Here is a 23,194-nt window from a genome sequence, read left to right on the forward strand (position 1 = left end):
GCGCCGCCGGCGCAGTAACAAAACGGAGCTTTATTGGCGGGGAGGCGGGGCCAAGCCGAGGAGTGGGCGGGGTCAGGCCGAAGAGGGGCGGGGTCAGGCCGAAGAGGGGCGGGGCTAAGACGGAGAGGGGCGGGGCTAATCCGAGTCCGACAGCACGATGATCTCCTCGGGGTCACACTGCGTCGCCACGCTGGTCTGGCGGGGGGGGGGGTCCCCCACATCGGGGGGGGTCACTGGGGGGTGGGAACCCCCCCCAGGGGAAGGACAGGGACCCCCCAGGACACCCCCCCCAGGGTAGGATGGGGACCCCCAGGGACCCCCCCCAGGAGGATGGGGACCCCCAGGACACACCCCCCCCCCAGGGTAGGATGGGGACCCCCAGGGACCCCCAGGACACCCCCCCCAGGGTAGCACGGGGACCCCCAGGACACACCCCCCCCAGGGTAGGATGGGGACCCCCAGGACAGGGGGACCCCCAGGACACCCCCCCCCCAGGGTAGGATGGGGACCCCCAGGATAGGACAGGGACCTCCAGGACAGGGGGACCCCCAGGACCCCCCCCCCCCCAGCAGGAAGGGGACCCCCAAAAGCCTCAGGGGCAGGACAGGGGACCCCTAGGACCCCCCTAAGTAAATCAGAGACACACACCCCCCCAGGACCCCCCCAAGCAGGATGGGGACCCCCAGGGTAGGACAGGGACCCCCAAAACCCCTAAGGGCATGACAGGGACCCCCAGGGATACACACCCCCCCCCCCAGCACAAAGGGGAACCCCAGGGACCCCCCCCCAACAGGACAGGGACCCCCAGGACCCCTCAGGACCCCCCCAAGTAAATCAGAGACCCCCCCAAGCAGGATGGGGACCCCCAGGACCCCTCAGGACCCCACTCCCAGCAGGATGGGGACCCCCAAGGACCCCCCCCAGCAGGATGGGGACCCCCAGGACCCCCCAGGGACCCCCCCCCAGCAGGACAGGGACCCCCAGGACCCCTCAAGACCCCACCCTCAGCAGGATGGGGACCCCCAGGACACCCCAGGGACCTCTCCCAGCAGGACAGAGACCCCCAGGACCCCCCCCCAGCAGGATGGGGACCCCCAAGGACTCCCCCCAGCAGGATGGGGACCCCCCCTGGCCCGCAGCCCCCCCTCACCTTGCAGGCCTTGCGGGGGGGGGCAGTGGGGGCTGCCCTGGGAGCTGCTCACCAGGTCCCTCCCGGGGGAATCGGCCCGGGTGGAGTCGGGGAGGGGGCTGTGGTGGGGAGGGGGGGGCAGCGCCCCGGGACCCCCCCCCTCCTCCTCCTCCTCTTCCTCCCCCACGCTGTGCACCTCGATGCAGGGGCTGGGGGGGGGTGGGGTGTGACATCGGTACCCCCCCCAAAACTGCATTAACCCCCCAACCCCATTTCCCTCCCTAAAACCCCGTTAACCCCCCCAAAAAACCAACTCCCCCCCCCAGACCCCATTAACCCCCCAAAAAAACCCATTAAACCCCCTGGACCCCATGTGCCCCCCCAAACCCCATTCTACCCCCCCCCCAAGTCCCCATTAACCCCCCCAGCCCCCAATTCCCCCCCCAAGACCCCATTTGCCCCCCCCAGACCCCCCCCCTTTTTCCCCAGGGGACACCCCCAGACCCCAATTTCCCCCTCAAAAAACCTCCATTTCCCCCCCCAAACCCCTCCATTTCCCCCCAAAACCCCCAATTCCCCCCCAAACCCCCCAATTTCCCCAATTCCCCCCAAAACCCCCCAAACCCCCATTTCTCCCCCCCAAACCCCCAATTTCCTCCCCCCCCAAACCCCCATTTCCCCCCAAACCCCCCAATTTCCCCCCAACCCCCCCCACTCCCCAATTCCCCCCCCAAACCCCCCAATTTCCTCCCCCCAAACCCCTCCAATTTCCCCCCAAACCCCCAATTTCCTCCCCCAAACCCCCATTTCCCCCCCAAAACCCCCCCCAAACCCCCAATTTCCCCCCCAAAACCCCCAATTCCCCCCAAACCCCCAATTTCCCCCCAAACCCCCCAATTCCCCCCCAACCCCCCAATTTCCCCCCCAAACCCCCCAATTCCCCCCCCAAAACCCCCAATTCCCCCCCCAAAACCCCCAATTTCCTTCCCCCAAACCCCCATTTCCCCCCCAATTTCCCCCCCAATTCCCCCCCCAAACCCCTCCAATTTCCCCCCCAAACCCCCCAATTTCCCCCCAACCCCCCCCCCCCATTACCTCCCCCCGACGTTCAGCTCCAGGCGGCTCCTCTTGGCGGGGGGGGGGGGGCCCGGCGGCGCCGTTCACGCTGGTGGAGGTGATGGCGCCGCCACAGCCCCCCCCTTCCCCCCCCAGCCCCCCCTCGTTTTTCGAACCTTTGGGATATTTCGGGGGCGATTTTTGCCCTTTTGGAGGAGAAAAAGTCCAAAATCGACATCGTCCCCCGTCAAATTCATCCGGCGGAGTCCGGGACGATACGGCGATCGGCGAAGGGGGGGGGGGGAGGTTCGGAAGGTTGCGGCGACGGGGGGGAGGTTTTTGGGGTGGCCTCGGACCCCCCGGGGGGGCGGGGAGAAGACGGGGGGGTCTCGCCGGGTTCTAGGGGTAACGTTTCGATTTCCAGGACGAAGAGTTCCGGCGCCGGACTCGGGGAGATCATTTCCTTCGTCGTCGTCGTCGTCGTCGTTGACTCTTCTTCCTCGTCGGGAGGCGGCCACGGCGTCACCGTCACCGGTGGGGGGGACGGGGGGTGGTTGTGCGAAACGGTGTCACCTGGAGGGGGGGAGAGTAGACGTTGGGGGGGGGCTTTGGAGGGGTGACATCGTCATCGTCATCATCATCATCATCATCATCATCGTCATGGTCGTGTTTATTGTCATCATCGGTGTCATCGTCATGGTCGTTCCTGTCATTGTCATGATCGTCGTCATGGTCATCGTCACGGTCGTCGTCGTCGTTGTCATCGTCATGGTCATTGTCAACGTTGTCATGGTCATTGTTATCATCGTCATGGTCGTTGTCATCGTGGTCATCATCATGGTCATTGTCAACGTTGTCATGGTCATGGTCATCATCATCATCATCACAGTGATCATCATCACCGTCACGCTCATCGTCATCACCATTGTCATCATCATCATCATCGTCACGGTGACCATCATCACCGTCACACTCATCGTCATCACCATTGTCATCATCGCCGCCATCATCGTCATCATCATCGTCATCACCACAGCGTTACCCACCCTGTGCCGCAGCTGCCTCGCTGCCTTCATCGCTGCGCTCCTCCTCCTCCTCCTCCTCCTCCTCCTCTTTGCCCCGGCTGCCATCACCCTCCGAGTCGTCGTCTTCCTCCTCTTCTTCCTCTTCCTCCTCTTCCTCCGACTCTTCCTCCTCCGATTCTTCCTCTTCCTCTTCCTCCCGGCTCTTCCCACCGGCGGCGTGGCGGCTCTATGGGATGAAGGAGCTCAAGGTGGCTTCGCCATCGTCACCGTGTCCCCCCCCGGTGTCACCACCACCCCCCTCACCTTGGTGGGCGTGGCGGCGGGTTGGGGGGAACCCCCGGGCGGGGCGGGGGTGGTTCCCCGCTGTCGTGCCGCCCGTTTGCGCCCGCGTTCTTCCTCCTCGCTCTCATCCTGCAGTTGGGCGTAGTGGGAGATGACGTCATCCAGACGCGTCAAGGCCATCGTCCGGTTCTTCCGCAGGCGTTTGGCAAGTTCAGGGTCAACCAGGGCTGGATCCATCCCTGGGGGGGGGACACACATGGGTGACATCAGCACTGAGCCCCCCCGAAATGGCCTCGGAGCTCCAGCACTCCCCAGGAGCTCCATCACCTCCTACGAGCTCCACCACCCTCCTATGAGCTCTACCACCCTTCTACAGGCTCCACCACACCTCCATGACGTCCACCACCTCCCTACAAGCTCCACCACCCTTCTATGATCTCCCCCCCCCCCAGCTCCATCACCTTTCAAACAGCTCCACCACACCTCTGCGATCTCCACCACCCTTCTTCAGAGGGTGGTACCACCCTCCTGTGAGCTCACATCACCCTTCTACTGGCTCCACCACACCTCCATGATCTCCACCACCCTTCTTCAAAGGGTAGCAGTACCCTCCTACGAGCTCCACCACCCCTCTACAAGCTCCACCACCCCCCTACAAGCTCCACCACACTTCTATGAGCTCCATCACCCTTCTACGATCTCCACCATCGTTCTTCAAAGGGTGACACCATCATCTTATGAGCTCCATCACTCCCCTATGAGCTCCGCCACCCTCCTACGAGCTCCATCGCCCTTCTACCGGCTCCATCATCCTCCTACAATCTCCACCACCCTCCTATGAGCTCCATCACCCCCCCATGACCTCCACCACCCTTCTATGGGCTCCATCACCCCCCTGTGTTCTCTATCACCTTCCTACAAGCTCCACCACCCTTCCATGATCTCCACCACCCTCCTACAAAGGGTGGCACCACCCTCTTACAAGCCCCACCACCTCCCTATGAGCTCAACCACCCTTCTACGATACCCACCACCCTCCTACAAGCTCTATCACCCTCCTATGAGCTCCGCCACGCCTCCGTGATCTCCAAGACCCTTGTTCAACGGGTGGCACCACACTTCTATGAGCTCCACCACCACCCTACAAGCTCCACCACCCTGCTACCAGCTCCACCACCCTCCTACGAGCTCCACCACCCTCCTACGAGCTCCAAGACCCTTCTTCAAAGGATGGCACCATCCTTCTATGAGCCTCATCACCCTCCTATGAGCTCCACCACCCTTCCATGAGCTCCAAGACCCTTCTTCAAAGGATGGCACCATCCTTCTATGAGCCTCATCACCCTCCTATGAGCTCCACCACCCTTCCATGAGCTCCAAAACTCTTCTTCAAAGAATGGCACCATCCTTCTATGAGCCTCATCACCCTCCTATGAGCTTCGAGACCCTTCTTCAAACGGTGGCACCACCCTCCTATGAGCTCCACCACCCTTCCATGAGCTCCAAAACCCTTCTTCAAAGGATGGCACCATCCTTCTATGAGCCTCATCACCCTCCTATGAGTTCCACCACCCTCCTATGAGCTTCAAGACCCTTCTTCAAAGGGTGGCACCACCCTTCTATGAGCTCCACCACCCTCCTACGAGCTCCACCACCCTCCTAAGATCTCCACCACCCTTCTACGAGCCCCACCACCCTTCTACGAGCCCCACCACCCCCGTGAGCCCCACCACCCCCTCACCCGGCCGATACTGATCCGTCAGGTGACTTCCAAAGTTGTAAACCAGATCGAGGTGACGTCGTTCCTGCAAACGGTTCCCCACCTCCCGGAAAGCGTCCTGAGCCATGCTCTCCATCTGCCGTCGAGCCAAACCCAAGCTGTGACGCGCGCTGGCTTTCTGGATGACCTTGAGGATATCGGTGTAATCGGGAAAGACCTCGGGACGGTTGATGAAGCGTTCGATGCGACGGTTGACCTCGGGGTAACGCGTCCCGCGGTATTGGATGCGTTGCTCGATGACGCGACCCGTCAGGCTGCTGCACTGCTTGAGTTGACAGAGACGTTCGAAAATCCGCATCATCTTCCGTTTGAGGCGACTCTCCTGGAGATACGTCGAGTCTTCGCTGTCCAACTCGGCCAAATCCAACTCCCGTTCTTGCAGACGTCGGATTTCTCCCATGTAGACGCGAAGGAGGTTCTCCAAATAACGGATCTGACGTTTGGAACCGCCGGGAGGCCGAGGAGAAACGGCGGCGGGAGAGACGGGCGGTTGAGGCGAGACGGGAGGAGGAGGAGGAGGCGAGGAAGAGGAGGAAGGGACGGGGAGGAGGGTCAGCTTGCGTCGCGAGGTGTGAGCTTTGAGGACGGTGCAGAGCTCATTGATGTAGACGTAGACTTTGTCCCGCCGAGCGCGGACGCGGCTCAGACACCGCGCCAGGACGTTGCGGAGTTCGGCCGACGCCAGGAAGTCGGGGCTGGTTTTTTGGTGGCGGTTGGAGAGGAAGGGGATGACCTCAGGGTGCTCCTGCGTCAGGCGGGTGCAGAGCTCCAGGAACTTGGGGTGGGGTGGGGGGTGGGGGGAAAAAGAGGGGTGAGGGTGGGGGTGGCACCCCGTTAGCTGAGGGGGGGGGGGACGAGAAGGGGGACGGGGAGGGGACGGGGACAGACGGGGGGATGTAAGAGATGATGGAGGTGGGATGGGGAAGAGATGGAGGGGGATGGAGACAACCAGGGGGGATGGAGACCCCAAGGTGGCATGGGGATGTCAGGGGGGGACAGGGAGGGGACATGGGGGGGGACAGGGAGGGGACACGGGGGGGGGGGGGGACAAGGACAGCCGGTGGGACGTAAGAGATGATGGAGGTGGGACGGGGAGGAGGTGGAGGAGGGTGGAGACAACCGGGGGGGACAGGGAGGTGACAGAGGGGGACACGGACACCCAAGGAGGACGTAAGAGATGATGGAGGTGGCATGGGGACACCTGGGGGGGACGGGGACAGCCAGGGGGGCGTAAGAGATGATGGAGGTGGGACGGGGAGGAGATGGAGGAGGGTGGAGACAACTGGGGGGAACAAGGAGGTGACAAAGGGGGGGACAGGGACACCTGGGGGGGACAAGGAGGTGACACGGAAGTGATGGAGGGGGATGGAGACCTTAGGGTGGCACAGGGACACCAAGGTGGGACGGGGAGGTGATGGAGGGGGATGGAGACAACAGGGGGGGGGCAGAGACCCCGAGGTGGCACGGGGACATCTAGGGGGGAGGGGACAAGGACACCCAAAGAGATGTAAGAGATGATGGAGGTGGGACAAGGAGGAGATGGAGACCCTGAGGTAGCACGGGGACACCAAGGGGGGACACAGAGGTGACGGAGGGGGACAGGGACACCCAAGGAGAACGTAAGAGATGATGGAGGTGGGACATGGACACCAAAGGGGGACAGGGAGGTGACAAAGGGGGAACAGGGAGGTGATGGAGCAGGGACAGGGACACCCGGGGGAGATGGAGACCCTGAGGTGGCACGGGGACATCCGGGGGGGACACAGAGGTGACGGAGGGGGGACGTGGAGGTGAGGGAGGGGGATGGAGACCCCAAAGTGGCACGGGGACATCAAGGGGGGTCAGGGAGGTGACAGAGGGGGACGGGGACACCTGGGGGGACACACAAGAGATGATGGAGGTGGGACGGGGAGGAGATGGAGGGGACACAGGGACATTGGGGGGGGACACAGGGACATTGGGGGGGGACAGGGACATTGAGGGGGGACACAGGGACATCAGGGGGGACAGGAGGTGACACAGACACGGGGGACACACACGACCCCCCAGGGTGACCCACGGACGTCCCCAAGGATGGTCACCCCCCGAAATGACGTGGGAGGGGGAACCGTTTTGGGGGGACACCCCCCCCCCAAGAGAGGGGGACAATGCGGGGGGGGATGGGCACAGGGACACCGGGGGGGGTTGGGGACACCGGGGGGGGGTGTGTGACATTGGGGGGGGGGGGGGTGTGACATTGGGGGGGGGGGTGACCCCCCCATCTCACCTCTCCGAAGAGCCGCTCGTTTTCCGCCTTGTAGGCGCCGCCCCCCCTCCCCCCGCTCTGGGGGGGCCCCGGGCTGCCGGGGGATCCCCCGTTGGGCTGGGGGAGGGGCGGGGGGGCGGAGGAGGAGGGGGAGGGGCCAGCGGGGGCGGGGGAGGGTTCGGGGACCCCCTCATCCTCGTCGTCCAAGACGATGATGCCACAGGGCGGGGGGTCGCCATGGCGGGGGGGGGTGGGGTGGGGGGGAGAGACACCCCTCCCCTCCCCCGCACTGAGCGCGGGCAGCTTCACGGGGGGGTCCTGGCGGGGGGGGGGGGAGGGGGGGGTCAGTGTGCTGTAGCCCCACCCCCACCCCAAAACTTACCGGTGGCCCCAGCCCCCCCCAACACTCCCCTCCCTCCCCCACACCCTAATACCACCTGCCCCTCCCCCCACAGCACCCCTCCCCCCCTGCACCCCAACACTCCCCTCCCCCCTCAGCTCCTCTCCCCCCACATCCTGCACCCAACGCTCCCCTCCCCCCCCGCACCCCAATACTACCCCGCCCCTCCCCCCCAGCACCCCTCCGCGGTTCTGCACCCCAATAGTTCCCGTCCTCCCCACGCCCCTCCCCCTCCAGCACCCCAACACCCCCCTCCCCCCTCAGCTTCCCTCCCCCACGGGCTCTGCACCCCAACACTCCCCTTCCCCTCCCCCCCAGCACCCCAACACCACCCTGCCCCTCCCCCCCAGCACCCCACCCCCTCAGTGCCCCTCCCCCCCAAGCACCCCAACACACCCCTCCCCCCTCAGCACCCCTCCCTCCCAGTCCTGCACCCCAACACTTCCCCTCCCCCCCAACACCCCAACACTCCCCTCCCCCTCCCTTCAGCACCCTTCCCCCCACCCCCCAGCCCCCCAATAGTTCCCCTCCCCCCTTGCCCCTCCCCCCAGCACCCCAATAGTTCCCCTCCCCCCACGCCCCTCCCCCCCAGCACCCCAATAGTTCCCCTCCCCCCTCAGCTCCCCTCCCCCACGAGCCCTGCACCCCAACCCCCCCTCCCCCACCCCCCCAGCACCCCAACACCCCCCCTCCCCCGCACCCCTCCCCTCCCCCCCTAAATCCCCGCCGCCCTCCCCCACCCCCGCCCCTACCGGTCGCTTCCCCCCTCGGGCCCCGCCCGTGGCCCCGCCCCGCCCCCGCGCGCCGAGCCCGGCCCCGCCCCCGCCGCCGCTCACCCGCCTCTTCGGTCCGTTCCGGCGCCCGAGCGCCGCCACACCGAGCGGCGGCCGGCGGCGCGTAATGCGCAAGACCGGAAGTCGTACCCGGTCGCGCCGGGGGAGCGGGCGCCGCCATGACACCGTACAAATAAAAAGGCGGAAGGAGGAGGGTTCGCGGTGGGGTAACCAATCAGAGAGTCGATACTCATCCGGGATAGCCAGGAGGTGCCGGCCGCCATGTTGCCGCACGGTGAATAAGCGGGAGAGGTCGGCGGTCGGTGGTTCCTGGGCGCCGCCATTTTGCCGCCACGGGAGCACGTCACCTCCCGCCCACAACCCGGGAGGGAGGAGGAGGAACCGGGAGAAGGGGCGGGAGAAGACCGGGCCCGGTACGGGTTCATCAAGCACCGTCCCCGCCGCGGAAGGCGAGCGGCGACCGGCCGGAGAAGCGACAATGCGCAGGCGCGTAGGCGGGCGAGAAGATGGCGCCGACGTGCAGGCGCTGCGCATGCGCAATCGGCGCCGCCACCGCCTCCTCGGTGCGTCGGCGCATGCGCAGTGCGGCCCCGTCCGGCCGTCAGGGAACCGCCGCCATTATGCGGCCCGAAGCGATAAAAGGCGTAACGGAGCCAACGAAAGGCACCGGAAAAGGGTAAAAACAGCATTTAATGTGCATATATATATTTATTAAGGTATGCTTATGCATTTATTTACTCACATATTTCTCCTTTTTTCTCTTATAATGCAGATTTTGAGGCCAAAAGCAGAGAAACCCTGGCAGGTAACGGGGTCGAGGGGTCCTCGGTGTGATATATCATCAATAAAACACCCCGGGTGGGGACAAAACGCACGTTCATTGCCATTTTAGAAGGAAAACAACCCCAAAAGCCCTTGGGTTTTGAGGTAAAATTCAACATCATATGATCTAGGTATGAAATTGCAGCTCCTGGATCCTGCCTCTGCGGTATTCCCGCCTGAATTTTAAAACAGATGAGTAAAAGTTGCCATTTCCCACCGAAAACGGGAAGACTCGAGACAGAATTTAAATTAGTTTTATCTCTTTTTAAGAGTAACTCTTAGTCTCTTTAAGGCACCGCCTCCATTTCTGCGCATGCGCAGCCTCATCTCCGTGCCGGAGCGGAAGTGGCACTGCACAGGCGCCACCATCTTGCCGTACAAAGCGCAACCAATCAGCTCTTGCCACCCACGTCTCGCTTATGCGCGCAGCCATTTTGCTTCCCTCATCAAAGACACGTGACCAGCACCAACCAATCAGCCCCGGCCATATAGGAATCTTTATTGGCGATTGATAAAAACGAGGAAGGGGGCGGGACGTGGGAGGGGGCTACTTCCGGTTGGCGTGGGCGGTGCCAATCACACACTCATTCACCTGCGGGAAGAAGTTGGGGGGGGTGAGGGATCCCCCCCCAAAACCCCTCCAAGGGCCCCCCAAAACCACCAACTCCCCCCAAAAAACTATCACAACCCTCCCCTCAACCTAAAACCCCCCAAACCACCCCAAATTTCCCCTTTCCCCCCTTCCTAAAGCACCCTTTGCCCCTAAAAATGCCCAGCGTCCCCCCAAAAATTGTGCCCCCCCAAAAAAAAAAACCTTGCTGGCAAAGCGCAGGGAGTTGAGAGACTCCGCGAAGTTTTCCTCCAGTGGGGAAATGTTGACGAACATCAACCTGGGGAAAGAGGGGGGATATTGGGGTGATGGGACCCCCCAAAAAAACTTCCAACCCCCTCCAGCCCCCCAAAAAAACCCCCCACCTCCCTCCCAGCCCCCCCAATAAACCCCCACTCACATCTTAGCGGAACCCCCCAGGGAATTCTGCAGCAGATACGTCAACTTGCTGTTGCGATAAGGGATGTGGGACTCCTATGAGAAGCCCAAAGGTTTAAAAAAAAAAAAAAAAAAAAAGGGTGGGGGGAAGTGTATTAAGAACCCCCCCATCAAATTTTGGGGTTCCCCACGTTTTAGGGGATCCCCCCTACCTTGTTGGAGAGCGCCATGATGACGAGGCCCAGGGCGGAGAGGCTGGTGTTGATGGCCTGGGTCTCCCGTAATCGGTCGCCCCCCCGGGATTGGGATTTGTCCAGGCGTTCACTGCCTGCCAGGTCCACCAGGCTCAGAATGGCTGTAGGAGGGGGGGAAAAAGGGGGTTACCCCAAAAATTTGGGGGGTCCCAGGAATGGTAAGAGGCTCAGGAATTGGGGGAGCAACAAGAATTGGGGGGAGATGCAGAAATTGGGAGGGGAAGGGGAGGGAAAACGCTCCGATGAAATCAGTGGTATCTAGAGGTATGGACCTCAAAAAAGGGGGCCCCCTAATTGTGGGTCAAAAAAGAGCACCCCAAATTGTGGCCTTGAAATGGGGGTAAAAAATGGGACCCCAAACTTGGAGCTCTAAAAAGGGGGACCCTAAATTTGTGGCACTGAAAGTGGACCCCAAAAAGGGCTCAGCCCAAATCAGTGGTCCCAAAATAAGGGACCCCAACTTGTGAACCCCAAAATTGTGGCCCCAAAAGGAGAACCCCAAACCCATGACCCCCAAAAGGGGACCCCAAAAAGGCTCAGCCCAAACTAGGACCCCAAAAATGGGGACCCTAAACCCATAGCCCTGAAAGTGGAACCCCAAAAGGGCTCGCCCCAAACTGGTGTTCCCAAAAGGGGACCCCAAAAAGGTGAACCCCAATTCAGTGGCCCCAAAAAAGGGACTGCAAACTGGTGGCTGTGAAAGGGGGACCCCAAAAGAGCTCAGCCCGAACCAGTCACCCCAAAAAGGGGGACCCCAGAAAGGGAAACCCCCAAAACCCACAGCCATGGTCTTGAAATGACTCCTGCCAACCCAGGCAGCCCCAAAAAAATCCCCTCACCCCCCCAAAAAAAAAGCTTATACCTCCCCAAAAAGCCCCCCGCACCCCAAAAAAAGCCCTCGCCCCCCTCACAGGCGCAGTGCAGATCCCGGCCGGCGTTGGAACCCCGGATGCGGAGCTGGAAGACGCTGTGACTGCGGGACGAGCGATCGTTCAGAGCCGTCCTGGCCACCGAGCGGTTGGCGGCCGCCGTCCGCAACAACCCCAAAACCTCGGGGGGGGACACACACAAAAACACCCCGTTATCCCCCCAAAAATTCATCCCCGCACCCCTAAATTCAATTAAAAAACAAATATAAAAACAAAACGAGGTATTCCCTTACTTCCTCCTCGCAGGTGACGGGGACGCAGCGGAGGTTGGGGACGTGAAGCTCTTCGCTGACCGAACTCACCCGTCGAATTTCCAGCTCCGTCCCTCGTTCCGATCGCGCGGCCAATAAATCCCGCAGGGATTCGTTATAAATCTCCAGGAAGCTAGCGCTAAAATCGTACTATCCCCCGAACGACCACGTTAAAATCCTTAACAAAAAAAAAAATCTTTCCAAAAATTCAAATTATTATTATTATTTTTTAACTCACTTCCCAGCCTTTTTCCGCCAATTCTTGAGCTCCCTGGAAAACTTGGCGCACCGCTCGCGGGATCATGCCCCTGGTTTCGGGATCAAACGCCTCCGGGCCTTCCATGGTGTACGTCTTCCCGCTGCCCGTCTGGCCGTAGGCGAAGATGCAGACGTGATATCCGTCCAGTGCTGACTGCGAGGTGAGATTTTGGGGGGGATTTTGGGTCATTTTGGGGGGTTTTTTGGTTATTTTGGGTCATTTTGGGGGGGGTTTTTTTGGTTATTTTGGGGGGGGGTTTACCTGCACCAACGACGCAATTTCCTCAAAGATCTCGTGTTGGGAAGCGGCCGGGGGGAAGACGCGGTCGAAGCTGAAGTCGTACCGGACGTCACCTCGGCGGTCGCGGCCAATGTGAGACTTGGGGTTTGGGGGGGGCGAAAAGGGGAGGGAGATTATTGGGGAACCCCAAAAAGGGGGCAGAGTTGGGGGGAGGGGGGCAAAGAGGGGCGAGATTGAGGGGTGGAGCCCCCCTGAAAAAGGGAGCAAAATTTGGCAGGGGAGGGCCCAAAAAAAGGGGTGGGATTATTGGGGGGGGCCCCAAAAAGTAGGAGAGCCCACAAAGGAGGGAGATTTTGAGGGGGAGCCCCCAAAAAGGGGAGAGATTTGGGGGAGCCCCAAAAAGGAGACAGATCTGGGGGCAGGGGGCACCAATAACAGAGCCAAGATTTTGGGGGGGCAGCGCCAACAAAGGGATTGAGATCGGGGGGGGGGGGGAAGCCCCATTTTGGGGGGGCAAAAGGGGGAGATTTGGGGGGCCAAAGAGCCCCATTTTGGGGGCATCCCCAACTCCATCGTCCCCCGCTGCTGGTGAAAACTTTTTTTTTTTAACCCTTAAAAACATTTCTGGGGGGGGCCCCACGCCGAGTGCAGGGTCCGTTGGCGGCAGAGACGCCCTCAGCCCCCCCAAACTGAGGTAAATAAAGGGGGGAGCACCCCAAAACCAACCCACCTCCTCCGGCCTGCAGAGCACCAAGGCCTTGTTATCCTGGGGGGGGAAGCGAAGGTGCTCCAGGTTCTTCTGCCGCTCCTCTTCCTCGGGGAGCAGCGGCCGGACGCGGCAAAAAACCCGGATATTACCCTAAAAAGAGGGAGAGGGGGGAAAAAAAAGGGAATTTGGGGGATTTTAGGGGTTTGGTGACAGCCTGAAAGGTGGGTTTTTTTGGGGGGGGGGGGGGGAACCTTGAGCTCCTGGATGAGGTTGTGGAGGCGGCGGCGTTCCATCTCCAGCCTGTGGAGCTTTTCCTCCTGCTGCCCCAGCCGCTGCTCCTGGGCGGCCGCCTGAGCCCGCAGCTGCGCTGCCTGCGCTGCCTGCTGCGCCAGGGCCGCCTCTGCCCGCTCCAACGCTGCCTGGGGGGGGGGGGAAAGAGAAAAAAAAAAAACCAAATAAAAAACCACCCCGGGAGGGTTAAAAACCACCAAACCCCCACCCAACCCCCCAGGGGGCGTGGCCAAGAGCTTTTGGGGCGTGGCCAAACCCCACAGTGGGCGTGGCCAAAAGCTGCCTGGGGCGGGGCCATGAACCCTGTGGGGGTGTGGCCAAAACAAACCCCGCCCATGGGGGGCGTGGCGAAGCACCACACACCCCAGGGAATGGTCAAACCCCCACTGTGGGCGTGGCCACAACATCCCACCCCCCCTCCTTGCCCCACCCACCTCCTTCTCCTCCAATCGAATCACCAGCTCCTCCATCTCCCGCCCCCTCCGCTCCGCCTCTTCCTCCAAGCGACATTTCTCCGCAGCCAATCCCTCGTTTTCCCGCCGGCTCCGCCCCGCTTCCTCCCGACAGGCGACCAATTCTGCATCCAGGATCCTGGGTGTGGTGGGCGTGGTCAAAAAAAGGCCACGCCCACTCAAAAAACCCACCACCCCACCACAGGGCAGGGGAAGAGTGGGTTTTACCCCAATTTTAGGGTTTCTCACCCCAAACGGTGGGTGAGGTCATTCTCCCGGGCTTCCCTGTCCCGCAGATCCCGTTGGAGCGTGTCCAGCTGTTCCCGCAGGTCCCGGTTTTCCCCGGCCAAGCCCTGGGCTTTGTCCCGGTACCCGCCCAGCGCCGCCCGTAAGTCGGTGACTTGACCCTTTAGGTCCCAGGGGGGACGTTTGGAGCGGGGGGCGGCGGGGCCGGGAGGGGCACCTGTGGGGACACCGAGGGGTTGGGGATACCAAGGGGACCTTGGGGACACTGGGGGAGAGGTTGGGGGACACCGAGGGGGCATTGGGGACATGGGGAGGGGGGCACCTTGGGGACACGGGAGATTTTGGGGATACTGGGGCACCTTGGGGTCATAGGGAAGGGGGTTGGGGACACCAAGGGAACACTGGGGACATGGGGAGGGGGCACCGGGGTACCTTAGGAAAGGGGTTTGGGGACACCAAGAGGGTGTTAGGGGGACAGAGCATTGGGGACACAAGGAAGGGGGCTTGGGGACAGCAGGGAGGGGGCACCTTGGGGGACACTGGGAAGGGGGGGGGGGGGACTTGGGGACACCGGGGAGCTGTTGGGGATATGGGGGGGGGAATCAGCCCCCACCTTGGGGACAGTTCCCCTCACTCACCCGCCCGTGGTGCAGCTGCCACCGAGACGGCCTTTCGGGGGGCTGCTGGGGGAGATGGGGCGGGATCAGCCCGGCCTCCCGCTCCGGTAACCCCCCCCCCACCCCGGTAACCACCCCCCGTACCTGGCCTAGACGCTGCCGTCACACTAAGAGCTTTGAGCGGGGCACGGCCACCACCGGCGCTGGGTCTGACCGTGGTGGAGGCCGCAGGACCAGGCCGGGCCCGTTTCTGTGAGGGGGGAAAAACCGGGGTGAGACCGGGCCGAACCGGGTTTAACCGGGACTCGGGACCTCACACTACCTGCTCAGGCACCGTCGCCGCCTCCTGCTCGGTTGCCGGGCGCTTGTTCCGGGCACCGCGAACCGGTAACCGGGAGATGGAGAGAGCGGACCCGCCGTGAGGGACCGGAGCCGCCGCCATCTTCCCTCGCGCGCTTTCAAACTGCCCAGCGCCGCACGCTGAGTGGCCGAGCCCGCGACCAATCGCCGCCTTCGTTCAGCCCCTCCCCCCACGGACCCGCCCTCTTCCTCGCGTCTCCACCAATCGTCGCTCACCGACTCGCTTCGTCCCAACCAATCAGCCGCGAGAGGTTGGTTTGGTTTAGCCTTAACGGGATCACGTGATGCTGATCCCGCCAGGCGCAACGGCCGGCGAAGGGCGGGGGAGAAAGGGGCGTGGCTTTGCGGGACGGAGGCGGGGCCAGGGGGTCTGGCGGGGCGGAGTCTCGGGGCGGGGCCTGAGCTTAGCGGGGTCCGGAGGCGGGGTCTGTGCAAGGAGTGGGCGTGGCTTTGGGCAGAGGGGCTGCAGCGAGAGGCCGGGGGGCGTTAGAGGGCGGGGCGGAGGGGCGGGGTTTGGCGCGGAGGGGCGGGGTTTGGCGCGGAGGGGCGGGGTTTGGCGCGGAGGGGCGGGGTTTAGGAGCCGGGGGCGGGGCCAGTGGCGGGGGGGGGCAGCACCGGGAGGGGGCCGGGGGCAGTTCGGGGGGGTCGGGAGCGGTTTTGGGGGGGGGGGGACGGGCAGAGCCGGGGCAGCCCCGTGTGTGCGTGTGTCCCCCCCCGCCCCGTGCCGGTGCCCGCGGGGGTCCCCCGGGTGTGACGGTGGTTTTTTTTTTTTGGGGGGGGGGGGTGCCCGGTGCCGCCGTCCCTCCGCGCCCCCCCCTGGACCCCCCCCGCCCCCCCCCCCCCCCCCCCCCCCGCCGCCGCCGCTGCTGCGTCACGGCCCCGCGCTGCCGCCGCCGGCCCGGCCCGGCCGCTCGGCCCCGCCGCCGCCGGTAAGGGGGGGGGCCGGGACCCCGGGACCCCCCCCCGGGCCGGGATCTGACCCCCCCCCCCCAACCTTGACCGGGACCCCCCGGTCTCACCCCTCAGCCCGGGGGGGGGGGAGGGTGGGGTGGGGGGCGACCACTCGGGATGGGACCCCCCCGCTGCCTGCGTGAGCCCCCCCCGACCGGGACACGCCCCCCCCAAACCGGGACCCCCCCCCCCCCAAACCGGGACCCCCCTCCCAAACCAGGACCCCCCCAACCTGAGACCCCCCCCAACCCTAGACCCCCCCCCCAAACCGGAAGCCCCCCCATCCCTGCATGCCCCCCCCCCCAAACTGGGACCCCCCCCCAGCCCTGAGACCCCCCCAAACCAATGCACCCCCAAACCGGGCCCCCCCAAACCCGAGCCCCCCCCAAAACCAGTGCCCCCCCCAATTCCCTCTCCCGCTCCCCAACCCCCCCATCACAATTTTGGGGAGTGGGGGTCCCCCAAAATACCCACCCACCCCCTTTCCTTCCCCAGGCCCCCCCCAGCATGTGATGGCGAGCGAGACAGGGGCCCCCCCAAACCGCCCCCCCCCGGCCCCCCCAAACCCCCCCCCCCGTTTTCGGGAGGGGCAGGACGTCCTGGCGCGCTGGACCGACGGGCTCCTCTACCTGGGCACCATCAAAAAGGTGGGTGTCCCCCCCCCAAAACCCCCCCACCCCCAGTTTAAACACCCCTTTTATAACTCCCCCCCCCCTTTTTTTAACACCCCCCTTTTTTTTTAACCCCCCCCATTTTTTTTGCCCCCCCCCCCCCAGGTAGACGCGGGGCGCCGGGGCTGCCTGGTCCAATTCGAAGATAATTCCCAATTCCTCGTTCTTTGGAAAGACATCAGCCCCGGTAAACACCCCCCTGTTAATTAATTAACCCTTTTCTTTTTAATTAACCCCCTTTTCCCATTAATTACCCCCCTTTTAATTAATTGCACCCCGTAATTAACCCACCCCCCCCCCCTTTTTTCTTCCAGCGGCGGTGCCCGGTGAGGAACAATCCTGCTGCGTCTGCTCCGGCCGAGCCCTGAACCCCGAAAATCTCCTGGTTCGTTGCCAAAAGTGCGGCCACGGTGAGTCCCGACCCCCCCCAAATCCTTTTGAAACCCCCCCAAAATTTCAACAGCACCCCAAAAATTATCTCCCCCCCCCCAAAAAAAAAATCCAGCCTACCACCAGCAGTGCCACCTCCCCGCCGCCCACCCCGTCGGTCCCTGGATGTGTCGGCGTTGCGTCTTCGCCGTCGCCACCAAGGTGAAGCGAACGAATTTTTTTTTTTTGGGGGGGGGGGTGCGTACGTGTGTGTGTGTGGGGGGGTCACCCCAATTTTTTACCCCCTTTTTTCTTTTACCAGAGAGGGGGAGCCCTAAAAAAAGGCCCCCACGCCAAAGCGATGCTCAGCATGAAAACCGTCCTCCCCTACCAGCTAAAAACCCTGGAGTGGGACCCCCCCCACCTCACCAACCGCCAACAGTGTTACTGCTATTGCGGGGGGCCCGGAGAGTGAGTACAGACCCCCCCCCCCGTTTTTATTTTTGGGGTACCCCCCTTAAAATAACTTTTATTCACCCCAAAAACTCAGGTGGAATTTGAAGATGCTGCAGTGCCGCGCCTGCGCCCAGTGGTTCCACGAAGCCTGTACCCAGTGTCTGAGCAAACCCCTTCTCTACGGGGACCGGTGGGTTTTTTGGGGGACCCCTAGGTGCCCCCCCCAAAATTTGGGCTGTTGTTCCTTCCTCCCCCCTTCCCAAATATCGAAATAACGAGGTTTCCGCCAGGTTTTACATCTTCGAGTGCTGCGTCTGCACCGGCGGGGTGGAGAGCGTCCGGCGGCTGCCGCTGCGATGGTGAGAAAGTTGGGGGGGTGTCCCCCCCCTGCACCCCCAAATCTGACACCCTCCGTATAGCACCCAGGGCCCCCCCCACCCCCCGATGCAGCACCCACAGAGAGTCCCACCCCCACCCCCCCAAATCAAGCACCCGGGGGCCCTTCCCAGTCACCCAGAACCCCGTTTTTTGGGGACCCCCCCAGGGTGGACATCAGCCCCCCCATTCCGCCCCCCTGTTTAGGGATCCCCTCATTTATTGGGGTCCCCATCACCCCACATCTTCAGGGCCCCCCCCCAGGCCGGGCACCACTCCCAATCCCCCTCATTTTTGGGGAACCCCCGCTATCACTCCACATTTTTTGGGGCCTTCCCCTCACCCATCACCCCTGTTTTTGGGGACCCCCCACTTTTTTTCGGGGGCCCCCATCACCCCCCCATCTTTGGGGCCCCCATTCCCCCTCATTTTTGGGTCCCCCAGGCTGGATATCACCCCCCCATTCCCCCCATTTTTGGGGACACCCCCGTTTTTTGGGGCTCCCCATTCCCCCCATTTTTGGGGACCCCTCCACCTTTTCTGGGGCTTCCCACCCCCCTCACCCCATTTTTTGGGGAACCCCCTGCCCATTACCCCCCCATTTTTCAGCCCCCCTATTCCTGTCATTTTTGGGGACCCTCCAGGCTGGACATCACCCCCCACCATTCCCCCCATTTTTGGGGACCCTCCCCATTTTTTGGGGTCCCCATCACCCCACTTTTTAGGGACACCCCCCACCCATCACCCCACTCACCACCGCATGTTTTTCAGGTCCCCTCCCATATACCCCCCATTTTTAGGAACACCCCCCCATTTTTGGGGAACCCTCCACTCATCACCCCCCCCCCATTTTTGGGGACACCCCCCCCATTTCTGAGCACAACCCCCCCCATTTTTCAAGACTCCCTCACCCCCACTTTTACCCCCCCATTTCCTCCCCCATCCCCCTCCTTCCTTCCCCCCCCCCCCCAATTCCCCTCCCTTCCCCCCCCCCCATTTCAGGACTCCCCCCTTACCATTTTCGGGGTCCCCCCCCCCAAAAAAAAGGGTGGACGTCGCCCACCTCATCCTCTACCACCTGAGCGTCTGCTGCAAGAAAAAATATTTCGATTTGGAGCGCGAGATCCTGCCCTTCACCAACGCCAACTGGGACGCCCTCCTGCTCGGACAGGTATTGGGGACCCCCCCCGTACCCCCAAATTCTTGAGGGGGCAGCTGAGGAACCCCCCCTCACCCCCAAAAAATTTCTCCCCTTCTCCGCAGCTCGCTGACACCCCCAAAGGAGAACGGTACGGGCAGCTGCTGGGGGCTCTGAGCACTCATAAGGACAGGTGGGTGCGCCCCAAAAATCCTCCCCCCGCACCCCAAAATCCCACCCCTGCACCCCAAAATCCTCCCCCCGCACCCCAAAATCCTCCTCCTCCACCCCAAAATCGCTGATGGGTCCCCCCCGAAGCTCTTCTGCGCCCTCAAATCCTTCCTGCGCCCCCAAATCACCCCCTGAAACCCCCCTGCACCCCCAAACCCCCTTGCGCCCCCAAAGTTCCCTGCGCCCCCAAATCACTGCTGAACCCTCCTAGAACCCCCCCTCCACCCCCCAAAACTCCCCTGCACCCCCAAACCCCCTTACACCCCTCTGCACCCCTAAATCCCCCACCCCCTCCACACACTCCCAGCCCCCCCTGTGCCCCCAAATCTGCTGAAACCCCTGAACCCCCCCAAACCCCTCCCTGTACCCCCAAACCTCCCCAGCCCCCCAAAGCCTCCCATAACCCAAACCCCCCTACACTCCCCAACCTCCACTGTACCCCCAAATTCCCCCCAGCCCCCCCAAAGCCCCCCATACCCCCAAACCCCCTACACTCCCCGACCCCCCCAAACCCCCCAAAACCTCCTCGCACCCCAACCCCCCCCCCCCAGCCCCCCCAAACGCCACCCTGACCCCCAACTCTCCCCCGGCCCCCCCAACCCTCCCTGCACCCCAAAACCCCCTCCAGCCCCCCCAAAACCCCCCCAGGCCCCCCCAGTGCCCCTCTCCCGCACCCCAAACCCCACAAACCCCCCTGCACCCCAAAACCCCCCCAAACCCCTTACAGTCCCCAACCCCCACAGCCCCCCCAAACCCCCCCAGCACCCCAAAATCCCCCCTGCACCCCAAACCCCCTACAGTCCCCAGCCCCCCCAAACCTCCTCGCACCCCAACCCCCCCCCCCAGGCCCCCCCAACGCCCCCCCTCCTGCACCCCAACCCCCCCAGCCCCCCAAACCCCCCCCCAGGCCCCCCAATGCCCCCCTCCCATACCCCAAACCCCCCCCCAGGCCCCCCAACGCCTCCCTCTCACACCCCAAACCCTCAGCCCCCCCAAACCCCACAAGCCCCCCCCGCACCCCAAAACCCCCCCATACCCCCAACCCCCCTACAGTCCCCAGCCCCCCAAACCTCCTCGCACCCCAAACCCCTCCCCAGCCCCCCCAAAACCCCAACCCCCCCCTCCTGCACCCCAACCCCCCCCAGCCCCCCAAAAACCCCAAAACCCCCCCCAGCCCCCCAAAAACCTCTCCCCCCCCCCCCCAGGTTCATCTCCGGCCGCGAGATCAAGAAGCGCAAGGGGCTCTTCGGGCTGCACACGCGGGCGCCCCCCCCTCTGCCCCCCAATTTTTTGGGGGGGCCCCCCCTTCCCGGCCCCCCCCCCGCTCACCGACAGCAGGTGAGCGGCCTCGGCCGCCCTCTGCCCCTGCTAGGTAACGGCGGGGGGGCGGCGGGTTTGGGGGTGCCCCCCCCCCCAAACCTTTACCTCCCCCCCCAAGGTATATTTTTTTTGGGGGGGGGGGGGGGGCCCCCCCAAAACTGGCCAGGATAAGGAGGGGTCTCTTACAGCTTCCCCTCAGGGCAGGGAAAAGGGGGGGCCCGGCGGCGCCCGCCCCCCCGCCGCACCCAGGTAAGCCCCCCCCCATCAGCCCCCCCCCAAATCAGCCCCCCGATATTTTGGGGGTGCCCCCCCCAATCTTTTCACCCCCCCCCCCAGGGTCCCCCCGGAGGTTCCTATAACTTCCGACGTACCGACGCTCGCTGCCCCCCCAGGTTTGGGGGGGTCAGGGGGAGGTTTGGGGGGGGCTGAGGAGGTTTGGGGGGCCTGGGGTGGGTTTTTTGGGGGGGTTGAGGGATTTTGGGGGGGCTCCAGTGGGGTTTGGGGGGGGCTGAGGAGGTTTGGGGGGGCTGGGGTGGTTTTTTGGGGGGGGGGGCTGAGGGATTTTTGGGGGAGGCTCCAGGGGGGGTTTGGGGGGGGCTGGGAGTATTTTGGGGGGGGCACTGGAGGGATTTGGGGGGGCTGAGGGGGATTTCGGGGGGCGCTCCAAGGGGTTTTGGGGGGGTTCCAAGGGGTTTGGGGGAGACGCTGAGAGGGTTTGGGGGGGCTCCAGGGGTTTTTTTGGGGGGTCCCAGGGGCTTTTGGGGGGTTCCAAGGGATTTTTGGGGGGCTGAGGGGTTTTGGGGGGCTGGGTTTGGGTTGGGGGGGCACTGGGGGGGGTCGGGGGGTTTTGGGGGGCTCCCCCCCCCCCGTTTTAACGCGCCCCCCCAGCACCCCCATCCGGATGTTCGCCTCCTTCCACCCCTCCGCCAACACGGCCCCCAGCCTCAGGTGGGTACTGGGAGCACTGGGCCATACTGGGAGGACTGGGGGAGGCCATACTGGGCAGACTGGGCCATACTGGGTGGACTGGACCATACTGGGAGGGTTGGGGGGGGCCATACCGGGTGGACTGGGCCATACTGGGAGGGCTGGGGGGGGCATTCTGGGAGCGCTGGGATCATACTGGGCCATACTGGAAGGACTGGGGGGGGCATAATGGGAGAACTGGGCCATACTGGGAGAGCTGGGAGGACTGGGGGGGGGGGGCTGTACTGGGAGAGCTGGAGGTTATACTGGGTGGACTGGACCATACTTGGTGGGCTGGGGGGGGTCATACTGGGAGGGTTGGGGCCATACTGGGAGAGCTGGGCCATGCTGGGAGAGCTGGGAGGACTGGTTGGCCATACTGGGCTATACTGGGAAGACTGGGGGAGGCCATAATGGGAGCACTGGACCATACTGGGAGAGATTGGGGAAGGCATACTGGGAGGACTGGGCCATACTGGGAGAGCTGGGGGGGCCATACTGGGAAAACTGGGATGTACTGGGAGGGGGCTGGGGCCATACTGGGAGAGCTGGGGGGGCTATACTGGGAGGACTAGGACCATACTGGGAAGACTGGGCCATACTGGGAGGGGGACTGGGGCCATACTGGGAAGGCTCAGAGGACTGGGGGGGGGGGGGGCCATACTGGGCTGACTGGGCCATACTGGGAAGGCCATAATGGGGGGAGTGGGCCATACTGGGAGAGCTGGGGGGGGGGGGGCTATACTGGGAAGACTGGGATGTACTGGGAGGGGGCTGGGGCCATATTGGGAGAGCTGGGGGGGGCTATACTGGGAAGACGGGGATGTACTGGGAGGGAGCTGGGGCCATACTGGGAGGACTGGGCCATACTGGGGGGGGGGGCATATGGTGTGGGGGGGGCTGGGTCCATACTGGTCCATACTGGTCCATACTGGTGTCGTGTCCCCCCCTCCCCCATTTCCCACAGCTCCGCCGCCAGCCCGGACCCCGAGAGCCCGGAGCGCCCCTCCCCCCGCCGCCCCTCCCCCCGCCGCCCCCGCCCCTCCCCCCGCCCCAAGCGCCGCCCCTCCCCCCCCACCCCCCCCACCTTCCCCTCCCCCCTCCGCTCCTCCCCCCCCTCCCCCCCCCCGTGGGGGCCCCACCCGTGTCCTGGCCCGGCGCGTGACCCTCGACGGGACCGTCCAGTACCTGGTGGAGTGGGGGGGGGGGGGGATCCTCTGAGACCCCCCCTAAAACCGGGGGGGGGAGGGGTGTCCCCCAAAAATCCCCACTTCCATTTTGAGGGAAAAAACTTTATTTTTATCATTATCCAGATATTTAAAGGGGGGGAGGGGCGGGGGGGATGGGGGGGGCCCCCCCAAATAAACGGCTCAAGGGCAGCGCGGCCTCGTCTGCTTTTGTGGGGTGCCCCAAAAAATAGGGAGGGGCCCCCCTCCTAAGCTGAGGGGGGGTGTCTCCAAAATTTGGGGTCCCCCATGTGTCACCCCCAGATTTTGGGGTCCCCCCCTTTATTGGGGGGTCCCCCTGTGTTTGTGTCCCCCTCCCATGCTCCCCCTTTTTTGGGGTCCCCCCATCTGTGTCCCCCCCA

General features: G+C 63.8%; 4 protein-coding genes across 7 annotated transcripts; 1 reads left to right on the forward strand and 3 right to left on the reverse strand.

Moving 5' to 3' along the window:
* Positions 1–16: 16 nt before the first annotated feature.
* DAXX (death domain associated protein) lies at positions 17–9,313 on the reverse strand. Its single transcript, XM_054807408.1, has 9 exons — positions 8,754–9,313; positions 7,539–7,835; positions 5,234–6,047; positions 3,514–3,731; positions 3,232–3,436; positions 2,448–2,758; positions 2,225–2,256; positions 1,151–1,338; positions 17–233 (listed from the first exon to the last, which is right to left on the reverse strand). The coding sequence occupies exons 1-9, from the start codon at positions 9,243–9,245 to the stop codon at positions 136–138; spliced, it is 2,655 nt and encodes an 884-aa protein (XP_054663383.1). The 5' UTR covers positions 9,246–9,313; the 3' UTR covers positions 17–135.
* LOC129198412 (uncharacterized) lies at positions 6,127–7,398 on the reverse strand. Its single transcript, XM_054807689.1, has 2 exons — positions 6,841–7,398; positions 6,127–6,745 (listed from the first exon to the last, which is right to left on the reverse strand). Exons 1-2 carry the CDS (start codon positions 7,268–7,270, stop codon positions 6,258–6,260), a joined length of 918 nt encoding a protein of 305 aa, XP_054663664.1. The 5' UTR covers positions 7,271–7,398; the 3' UTR covers positions 6,127–6,257.
* Positions 9,314–9,451: 138 nt separating the features above from the next.
* On the reverse strand, positions 9,452–15,225 carry KIFC1 (kinesin family member C1). 2 transcript variants are annotated; one of them, XM_054807683.1, is made up of 15 exons: positions 15,092–15,225; positions 14,914–15,019; positions 14,791–14,835; positions 14,156–14,369; positions 13,889–14,045; positions 13,415–13,582; positions 13,185–13,313; positions 12,476–12,592; positions 12,194–12,367; positions 11,938–12,105; positions 11,687–11,825; positions 10,734–10,876; positions 10,544–10,617; positions 10,348–10,423; positions 9,452–10,125 (listed from the first exon to the last, which is right to left on the reverse strand). In XM_054807683.1, exons 1-15 carry the CDS (start codon positions 15,209–15,211, stop codon positions 10,081–10,083), a joined length of 1,875 nt encoding a protein of 624 aa, XP_054663658.1. In that variant the 5' UTR covers positions 15,212–15,225; the 3' UTR covers positions 9,452–10,080. The 2 variants fall into 2 exon arrangements, with proteins under 2 accessions (XP_054663658.1, XP_054663661.1); XM_054807686.1 differs by having other exon boundaries at positions 9,453–10,125; positions 14,791–14,832.
* A 34-nt stretch (positions 15,226–15,259) lies between these two features.
* On the forward strand, positions 15,260–22,856 carry PHF1 (PHD finger protein 1). 3 transcript variants are annotated; one of them, XR_008574471.1, is made up of 15 exons: positions 15,260–15,380; positions 16,576–16,727; positions 16,857–16,938; positions 17,066–17,161; positions 17,257–17,342; positions 17,443–17,591; positions 17,671–17,766; positions 17,867–17,935; positions 18,954–19,122; positions 19,215–19,282; positions 20,526–20,658; positions 20,829–20,889; positions 20,977–21,032; positions 21,529–21,588; positions 22,574–22,641. XR_008574471.1 is itself a non-coding variant. In XM_054807687.1 (15 exons), exons 2-15 carry the CDS (start codon positions 16,593–16,595, stop codon positions 22,825–22,827), a joined length of 1,548 nt encoding a protein of 515 aa, XP_054663662.1. In that variant the 5' UTR covers positions 15,260–15,380; positions 16,576–16,592; the 3' UTR covers positions 22,828–22,856. The 3 variants fall into 3 exon arrangements, 2 of the variants coding, with proteins under 2 accessions (XP_054663662.1, XP_054663663.1); XM_054807687.1 differs by having other exon boundaries at positions 20,526–20,692; positions 22,574–22,856; XM_054807688.1 differs by having other exon boundaries at positions 20,840–20,889; positions 22,574–22,855.
* The last annotated feature ends 338 nt before the right edge of the window (positions 22,857–23,194 follow it).

Source organism: Grus americana, chromosome 32 (genome assembly GCF_028858705.1).
Source record: "Grus americana isolate bGruAme1 chromosome 32, bGruAme1.mat, whole genome shotgun sequence".
NCBI lineage: Eukaryota > Metazoa > Chordata > Aves > Gruiformes > Gruidae > Grus > Grus americana.

Coding starts and splice junctions, on each gene's coding strand:
- LOC129198412 (XM_054807689.1), bottom strand. CDS start 7,270: ATGTCCCTGTGTCCCCCCTCAATGTCCCTGTCCCCCCCCAATGTCCCT. Junction 6,746..6,840: donor CACCTCTGTGTCCCCCCTTG/GTGTCCCCGTGC, acceptor CCTCCCCCCTAG/ATGTCCCCGTGCCACCTCGG.
- DAXX (XM_054807408.1), bottom strand. CDS start 9,245: ATGCGCAGCGCCTGCACGTCGGCGCCATCTTCTCGCCCGCCTACGCGC. Junction 6,048..7,538: donor ACGAGCGGCTCTTCGGAGAG/GTGAGATGGGGG, acceptor CCCCACCCCAAG/TTCCTGGAGCTCTGCACCCG. Junction 2,257..2,447: donor GCCGTATCGTCCCGGACTCC/GCCGGATGAATT, acceptor CCCCCCGCCAAG/AGGAGCCGCCTGGAGCTGAA.
- KIFC1 (XM_054807683.1), bottom strand. CDS start 15,211: ATGGCGGCGGCTCCGGTCCCTCACGGCGGGTCCGCTCTCTCCATCTCC. Junction 14,836..14,913: donor GACGGCAGCGTCTAGGCCAG/GTACGGGGGGTG, acceptor CATCTCCCCCAG/CAGCCCCCCGAAAGGCCGTC. Junction 13,314..13,414: donor ACCTCATCCAGGAGCTCAAG/GTTCCCCCCCCC, acceptor CCCTCTTTTTAG/GGTAATATCCGGGTTTTTTG.
- PHF1 (XM_054807687.1), top strand. CDS start 16,593: ATGGCGAGCGAGACAGGGGCCCCCCCAAACCGCCCCCCCCCGGCCCCC. Junction 20,890..20,976: donor CGCCCCCCCGCCGCACCCAG/GTAAGCCCCCCC, acceptor CCCCCCCCCCAG/GGTCCCCCCGGAGGTTCCTA. Junction 21,033..21,528: donor GACGCTCGCTGCCCCCCCAG/GTTTGGGGGGGT, acceptor GCGCCCCCCCAG/CACCCCCATCCGGATGTTCG.